The 9,063-nt window shown below is 42.8% G+C and overlaps 1 protein-coding gene across 2 annotated transcripts in view; it reads right to left on the minus strand.

The window, feature by feature from the left end:
- The window catches only part of NDEL1 (nudE neurodevelopment protein 1-like 1), an 18,690-nt gene extending 12,577 nt beyond the window's left edge, over nt 1-6,113 (minus strand). For both annotated transcript variants that reach the window (XM_009697573.1, XM_009697574.1), the window contains exons 1-4: nt 6,014-6,113; nt 4,375-4,528; nt 2,951-3,099; nt 1,729-1,865 (exon numbers count right to left, since the gene is read on the minus strand). In XM_009697573.1, the coding sequence (XP_009695875.1) occupies nt 1,729-1,865; nt 2,951-3,099; nt 4,375-4,528; nt 6,014-6,099 (526 nt within the window). In that variant the 5' untranslated portion in view covers nt 6,100-6,113. The remainder of the gene's footprint in view (nt 1-1,728; nt 1,866-2,950; nt 3,100-4,374; nt 4,529-6,013) is intronic.
- Between the last annotated feature and the right edge of the window lie 2,950 nt (nt 6,114-9,063).

Consider the following 9,063-nt stretch of genomic DNA (forward strand, 5'->3'; position numbering starts at 1 on the left):
ACTACATTCAGGTCCTGCTCAAACAGAGGTTGGAAAAAGGGAAGCATGACCTATTCTTGTGTTTCCAATGCCCCGCATTATTCTTCCAGTTAATGATCCATAGGACTCCACACTAGCCAAAGACAGTCAAAGTGTTGTGGTTCTTGATGCCTTGAGAAGTAAAAGAGCAGAATGGAAAGGCTGGGTAGTCCAAATGACAGAGGAGATGAAGAAATCCATGTTCTGTTCCCACCTCCTCTCCAGATTGCTGCTTACCCTTTCCATGTCCCCTCCCATTTCCACACATATTTGCTACAAAGAGCATCCAGCACATGTCAGCAATGAATCTATAAAATCCTTAGAAGGGACTAGATAGAAATAAACGATACATTACAAGGGCATTGTTCCTTTTTGGGGAGAGCAACTTAATCTTCCACAGACCTCTTATTCCTTGACTCAATCTGGTACAACATGCAAGAGCAAAATTAGTTGTACAGTATGGCTTTTAAGTTATCATAAATATTTAGAACTGATTTTAAGTAAAACAGCACAGCTGAAATGAAAATCTATTTGGGCTCCAGAAGAGGATTTGTGGCTGCTCAATCAGAAACGTTACATTTGATTCTGACACTGTATCAGTTCTTTTAGTGGCTAGTGTTCCTGCTTGCTGTCAGGGGGAGTAACATACAGCTTTGCTACCCTAACAAATGCTAAAAATTTCCAAATGACTCATCCAAGAAACAAGATGTCTTTTTTGCCAATTATTCCAGCGTTCTAGAATACAGTCCCCTAGGTTTTGCTGGTTTTTCCAGTATTATTGCCCTAATCCCAAATTACAATACATATATTTCCTCAGAAAATACTTCATTTCCCTTTTCGTATTCATTACAAAAACCCTGTGCTTCCAATAGAGGCTTACAATTTGCAGGGCACAAACTTGGTTCAAAAAGGTTCACAAAGGAGAACAACAACAAAAAATCCCAGCCTGTTGTCAAGTGCGTTACCTTACACTCAGGTCTAGGCCTTAACTGAAGAATTATTTTAGAAAGCTTCACTTGGGAAACAAAGCTGAAAACCACTCATCTCTAAACTACGTGAATGGCAGGCGTAGGCTTACGAGCAGATCATCCCCACTATTAGAGAAATCAGTTTCCACTAACCATTAAAAAAACGCTTCCCCAGCATCCTCAATGTGAAATCCATTGGCGAATTCCCAGTTCCTGATCATATCCCAGAACACTATCCCAAACATCCGATCCCACAGGTCTAACCATAGTCTTTACCGGAGTATCTTAAACAAACCAGGCAATTTCCAAGAGGTTTAGAAGGAACACAGGAGACACGATTTTTAAAGAAAGTTATTCACATTTATCATGTATTTCCCTGTTATTTCATATGCTTTCCCTTCCTATACAAAGCATAAAACCACAGTGAGTGGGAACTTTTGGAGCACATTTCCTCAGTTCTATTACATCTGCGGGACACAGTATTTTTGTATTTACCCGTGTGAAAAATCCTGAATGAATCTGGTATTAATTGTGCCCTCCACGAGGAAATTTTCCCTCTTAGCTACACTGGACATACAAAGAATAGAGAACATACTGTTAGTAATACCTAATGCTTACATTACGCATCCAGTTCAAGTCTCATTATGTGAAGCTTTCTATAAACATGAGCTTTGGTTGCTACATGTCTCTCTTAGTAAGCCAACAACATACCAAGACACAGAACTAATCAAGCAAGCCATACCTCTCGCTTCATCCTTTAATCTCTGTACAGAAACTAGCAACGATTCCTTGTCATCCAGTTCACTTTCTAAAAACGCATTTCTCTCAATAGCTTGGTTCAGCCTTTGTTCAAAGTCTTCCAATGAAACTATTGTTGCCCTAGAAACAAAATCCAGAATATTAGGTTCTTCAGCTCAGCCAACATAAAAGCGTATTCAAAAACATAATAGTAGAAAAATGTTAGCAGGGCCTACATTCAAGTTAGTCATTTGAAAGCTACAGAAATGCTTCTTAGAAAGGACTAATAAACTCCAAAGAAGCAGGGGAATAAGATGAAAGGAATATGATAGCATCTGGCTCTCAGAGATGGACCAAAGAACTGGGAAAGAGCCAGTTCAGTGCACCCATCTCCATTTTTCCCAAGCCATGCTCCAAAGCCATACATTCAATCAATGCATTAGCTCCAGTGGTGCTGTACTCTCCAGAGCTCTGGACAGGCAACAGCCGAGCAAATGCAGAAAGCAGGGCGCTGGGATATTACCTAAGACCCAATTCATTCAAAAGTTAGTGTCAAAAGTTAGTCATGAGGTTAAGAGCCTCATGGAAACAGAGCCTCAGCTCTCAGATCTTTTTGCCAGATAGCCAGAGGCTCATTCCTGGTCCCACTGATTCAACGGCAAAATTCCCATTCAGCAAAACGGAAGCATGACCTACTCCAAAACTGGGTGTTTCCAACAGCAACCTGTTTATTTTATGCATTTATAAAGGGCCCATTTGTTCCCTACAAGTCATTAAGCTGTTACACAAGGGAAGAGCAGACTCCTTTGGCCTGTTTTATTTAAAAGGGACTATGTAAAGCATTAGCTTCTTACTTCAAAGGGCTTTGAGCTACAAGGATCACAAATATAGTATAAGAGCCACCTAGCTGGTAGTACCAAAAGCAGTGCACTGGCCTGGCTTGCTATGAGCCTGCTTGCACTGCTTGTTTGTCACAGGAAAAAAAAAGCACTTTGGTCCCCCATCTTTCTTGCTGTAGCATAACACTAACAGCCAACGGAGGTGAACTCCAAGGATAAATTGCACCATTCAAAGAATCAAGTGTCTTGGGGTTTGTTTGGGTTTGTTTTGGTTTTTTTTGAATGTGTGTTATTTTCCCTTTTAAGGAATAATAAAATTATCAGTCTGAGTAGCAAAGAAAAGATCTAGGGAAAACTTTAAGGAAAGAAGAGGTTTGCAGCCTTCACCTCTTTGCACGTTCCAAGTCATCGTTGGCCTGCTCCAGCTCCCTCACGTACTTATGCAGCTGATCTTTAATGGCCCGTGTCTGGCTCAGGTCATCCTCTAACAATGACACTTGCTTGTAACTCTGCGCATACTGGTGCTCCAGTTTCTCCTGAAAGAAAGAAGTAGCAAGATAAACATCAGTCGCATATGCTCTCCAAGTCATCAGCAGTAAAGTGGGACAAAGAAAATAACATACTCGCTGTAGTCCACTGACTTGAGATTGCTGGTAATACAGAGCAAAAATTAGAGAGGTAGAAGGAACACGCTCTGAGCATCAGAGCTGGACACAGTACAAAATCACAAACGCTGCATTGTGCGTAGACATCTCGCCAAAACACAGCTGGCTCCTCAGAGATGCATCCCTGCATCTGTTCCCAACAGCCTGCACTGACAGCTGCTCTGAAGCCTCAAACATCTAGGAAGCCAGAGAAAAATCTAACTGCACAGCCTCCCCTTCAGTGCCTCTCCCCTGACAATAGCCACAGTGTTACCATAAATTGTCCAACATCTCCATTAGTAAAAATGAGAGCCACTGAAATCTGTTACAAAACCTCCAGGTCCACAAGCTCATCTTCGAAAGACTGGAAGAATTCACTCCCAAACACACTCTCACCAGCTCTGAGGGTACAGATATGGGCTTGTGGAACTACTGACCTTATAAAACACGTACTGACCTTACAGATATAGCTGGGACTGGATATGCGAACAAGTAATCCCATAAACTTTACTTCCACTGGGTAAGTTTCCAACCTTTGCTTTCACTAAAATAACCCAAGACTACCAAAAATGATGCTTTTCCAAGATTCCAAAAGAGGCAAGAATTTGTTAACATAGGCGCATCAATTAAAAGTTACCTCCTGCACGTGTAGAACCTTATGCAATTCTTGTCTCCACAGATATGGCTGTTAAGAATGACCTAGGAGATTCTCTCTGAAAGATGTGCACAAATCACCCATCTTCAGCTTTCTCTAAGGTCTCATAAAACCAAGATGTTCCGGGCAAAAAAACTAGTTTGCAAAGAAAGGTGACAGCACAGTGGTCTGACAAAACACACTTGTGTTGTCTACCCTGTTGCTATGCTGATGCTGCCTGTGTAACAAAGCTGAGTAATACAGCTACTACTTGGCAAAGCCTAGAGAATTCAAACAAGCACAAACTCCATGACAAGAATTTCATCATGTGAACAAGAAAAATACCACCAGAAATTTCCCTGGTAATTTGTGTGCCTTATTTGGAGTACGTGCCATACTTAAGTCTGGATCTTAAACAGACAAGTCCTTTACTTCATTTGGATATTCAGTAACCAAGAACAGACCAGACAATCTAAAATGAGATACAAGACATATCTGTAAGAAGCACCAACGCTATTACAGAAAAGACCTACCTTTAATGTTTCCACTTCATACTTCAGTCTTTGGTTATCTGCTTGCAAATCTCTATTCCTCTGCTCAGCCTGCACTAGCTGTGCCTCCAACTCAGCTTCTAATTCTCTGCTTCCCTCCTGAAATTCAGCCAGTTCTTCACGAGCTTCCTGGAAGCTGCAACGAGAGGATTTAATCAGTTCAAAAGTCGGCATCTCCCAAGTTAAGACAAAATCCACAGCTCTTCTAAAATAATAAGCTGAAAAAACAGGAATTTTAAAGTACTTAAGTGTCATCATTAGACCTCCGAGGGGAAAAATAAAAATGGGGAAACAGAGAAATTACATTAAGCTTAGCTATAAGAGGAAATTAATTCTCTTACATCAAAACAAACAGCTACATTAAATGCATGTGTGAATACAAACCTGTATCAAGGTTATTTACAGGATTTGTGGGAGTCTGAAAACCACCTTGTACTCCATTAGCTTTCACTGCCAGCGGACTTGATAGAGACAATGAATTAAGCAAACATTTAACCTGATTTTGGTCAAAAACTGTAAAAGAACAGTTTCTGGATCTCTACACTACCTTGAAATTTAAGGTTCTTGAAAAGCATGAGGGTTTGAATCTTTGGTTTACTGAGCACTTGGGCAGGAAGCCAGCACATACCTACCTTATACCACTGCAAGTTATTAAATACTAGAAGTAGCCAACTCCACATACTTTGCTTATTAAATTTGCATCTTTACCATACATAATAGCTCAGCTCTTAGGAAGCAGCAGAGAAAACTAACAGGGCTTTAGGAAACAACATATCTATTGGTGTCTAAGACAGAATTTTCTGACACCCGAGAACAGCTTAGGGCTCTCCACATGGACAGGTCCCTCCACACGCCCAATACCTCCCCCCCAAAAAAAACCCCAAATCAAACAAAAAAGCAACTTGCACCTTGGGCTCTTTGGGATTGAGAAAGGTTTAACTGGCTTCACCTCAATTGCACATGAGTAACATTGAATGCAAAGAAATTTTCCCGAAGAAAATAAACTGGGAGCTTCCAATGCCCCCCACTCCAAAAAAACCACAAACAAACAAACAAACAAAACCTCACAAACAAACCCCACCCCACCCCTGCAAGAAGTACAGTGTTACTCAAGACAGCAACCTCTCTTGTCCTTTTTGGTAACCAAAAAGCCCTGTGCCCCCTAAAAGGTGCGAACCATGGGTACATGCTGGACTACAAGGTATGATACACTTCAATAAATTGCAGCAGACACCAAATCAGCCACTTCTCATTCCAGTAATTCCACTACGAGAAGCTCAAGGGAACAGTAATGATACAAGGCAAGCCCAAAGGCGCCTTCTTATGATAAAACATAAAGATACCTCTTAAGGCAGCACTTTAATTATACAAAGATGCACATGATCGCAAAAGGCCTCTGCTCTTGCTCAAACATGCTCAAAACATAGCCTGGAGTTCATGGCATGGTAACACTGCGCAAGAAACACTCAGCTCCCACAAGGATGGAAATCTTAAAGCTGGAAATGCAGAGATTCTTTCTAAAATATCTAATACCCATCTTGGTGTAGCCTTGAGGAGAGATAGATTAAATAATGTTCTGGTCATTAAGAACCAAATCCAGCCTGGAAATCTACAACAGTACCTTTGTTTGTACTTCAAGGAAAGCTCTTTCCAATACGCAGTTTCCTCCTTTGGACTCGAAAAAGTCGGGATTTCTTCACTGTCCATGATCAATACAACCTGCAGGACACAAACATAAGAATACACTGACAATAAACAGACAGGCAAACCGCCCCCGAAACTGCTGCTAAATACTGGGCTTCATCGCCACGGCCTTTCTGACAGTGGCATCCAGACTTGGCACCCGCAAGCGGGATGTTAACGATCCCTGACAAGCGTCATTCAGCAGAGACCTGCCACAACAAGCAACGTAATTTTACCCAGCTTCTGGAAATGCTCGTGCAGCAGCCTGAAATAAGACCAGAAATTTTTGCTGTGTTTTGTACCTGCCACCGAAACAGCAGTTAATGCCACAAGCTAACTTAGGACCACACTTGGTAAGGATGTTAAAATTTACAGCTATCATAGTTTCCACTTTCATTCATAAAATGTTCTTAAAGCGATTTTCCCTCCTGTCAGCAACACAGCGATGCACACTACACTACCTATTAGAGCTGCAAGGACATGTAATGAATGAAGACAAACACTCTGAGGTCAACCACTAACACACCGTGCTGCGGAGATTAAAATTCAATTTACTCTTCCTATGTTGAGTCCTAGCTAATTCCTGCTTTTGTGTAAAACATGCAGATAACAGAAGTTATCCACATAGTTTTGCTCCCTCCGTTCTCTCCAACGGACACAGGAAAGATCAGCCTCTCATAAAATTACATGCTAACATCATGTAACAGCGCTTCCAGCCTGGAGGTGTTCAGAGGACCAGCTTCCTATGCCAAGGCAGGGGGACCACAGTCTCTGGATAAGGACCACCTCCTCTCTTCAGCTGCTTGGACCACTGGATCCTGCAATACACAGTCCAGGGGGACACAAGATGTTTGAGGCCTCGACACACTCCAGGTGTCAGGGACTGATGAAGATGATGAAGTGGCAGTCATGGCTCTGCCATGCACAGCAGGACCAAGAGAAGTGTTCGGATAGGCACAGATCCTGACCATAGCCAGGAGATACATCACACCGTGTACCATTCCTGAGCTCTCCCCAAGAAATCACGCAACTCTTTTACAAGTAGGCATCTTTTTTTCCTCCCCAAAAGCCAAGACTTAAATTCTGTTATTAACCCCCAGAAAAGAATAAGCTGAAACCAACTTCTTCTCTGTTTAAAGCAGAGGCTTTAAACAACGCTTGCATCAAGCTCATCAATCAGTAATAGCTGACCTAGAAGTCCTGACTTTCACACTCTAACAGGCATCAATAGCCAACACTGTCCCTTCAGGCCTAAAATTGTCACACTAATACATCCTGCATCTCAGTGACCCACATTTTAGACACTTAAAAGTAGGACAAAACAATCCCATGCTTTCATCAAAGGGCAGACAGGCTCATTTCAGACTGGCACTTAGCTCACAAATAAAGCAAGGCAGAACTGGCATATTTGTTCTTCAGCTGAGACTGCAGCTGCCACAATCCAAGGGCACAAAATCAAATTTATCCAGAGGGTTCTAAGCATCTCAAAACCACCCCAACTCTCACACTGCATTTATTTAACTTTACAGCTTTATTGTAGAATCAAGTTTGTCATGAATAAGGTCTCCGTGCTGCCCGAGAGAACTGATGGTGTTTCCTTTTCTGCATTGCCCTGTACTGAGAAAATAAAACATACCAGTGGAACCATTATAATTCTCCCAGCACATATACTGTCAGTCCTGCTGTACCTTTTCAGATAAAAATTTCTTTGGTTGCATTTGCTTCAGTAGTTGCATCTATTACCAAAGCAGCTTAATCACAACGCAGGGACAAATCATAAGTCCTATGCAAAAGACTCTTTACAGTGGAGGTAGAGCCCAAGAATGACCTGCCAAACTGTCGTGGTTTTGCAGCATTAAGGCGAGCAGACATTTGCTGTGGCTCAGGCATGCGTCAGGCAGCTCCCGAATTGCAATTCAGATTGCCAGGAAGAGGAAGAGGTGACCAGCTTGGCTGGGCTACTGCTGCGTGCTGTCCAAAACACCAGTCTGGCACTGATCTTGCTGAAACCACTTCAGCAAAAGCTTTCTGACCTTTCCCTCTAAGGCACTTGGCTCTAAACCAGCACACTCCGAGAGGCTTAGGTCAGCAAGAAGCACGTTCTCCCCAAAATAAACGAGACGTAGCACAAAACAGGGTCAGCTCCCACAGCTCCACGGAGCTGATCTCCAAAGGTAAAGAGTCCAGAAACCACTCATCAGCAAAATTCAGGACGTGTTTAGAAAAAAGTTTGTACAAGGAAGCATCTTGCATCATTTCCTAGAAATCGCCGAGATAAGGTATGTCGGGGCTCAGGACTCCTTCCTATCTGCTCACACCCTGCACACCCTGGGAAATAAACACCCGAGGAATCCCCGCACACATGGCAGCTTGCCCAAGAAGGGCTGCCTGGGACCCACAAGTCCTTACAGAGTCACCAACTGCTGACGCAGATTTATACAACCCCCCCCTTGTCAAAAGGCCCTTTCCTTTTAGACATCAGAGGGAAGAGATTCAGCCCTGTGGTACTTCAGGTCCCTCAGCAGCAACTCTTCCTTCCCAAACCCACCGAGTGGGAGCAAGTTGACCTTTTCCAAGCCTACCATCCCTTGCCCACCTTGGTTAACCAGGTGATAGTCACGATTACCCACAACCCAAGTCTACCATCATGTCTAACACTATCAGCATGGATTTTTGATCTGCTAACTGCACTGCAGAAACACCTACATCAGGTGCCAATGCAGAGGTGCAAGACTAAGCTCCAACATCCATATCCCCATTTTTGTACACAGTTACATCACTTGTCTTCCCTCGCACGCGTGAGGGACAAGAAAAAGAGATAAGAGCACATATACACACTCCGCAAACAAGGTGGTTCATGGCCAAAATACTAGTCAGAGGTGGGAGATGCAGACAGTTTCCAAACCTGCCACCAGCACACACATGGCCGTAAGTAAATCACTTCGCTTCCACCAGCCTTTGACCATTCCCTCTATCTATGGCGTAGAA

This window comes from Cariama cristata, unplaced genomic scaffold (assembly GCF_000690535.1).
Source record: "Cariama cristata isolate BGI_N322 unplaced genomic scaffold, ASM69053v1 scaffold29963, whole genome shotgun sequence".
NCBI lineage: Eukaryota > Metazoa > Chordata > Aves > Cariamiformes > Cariamidae > Cariama > Cariama cristata.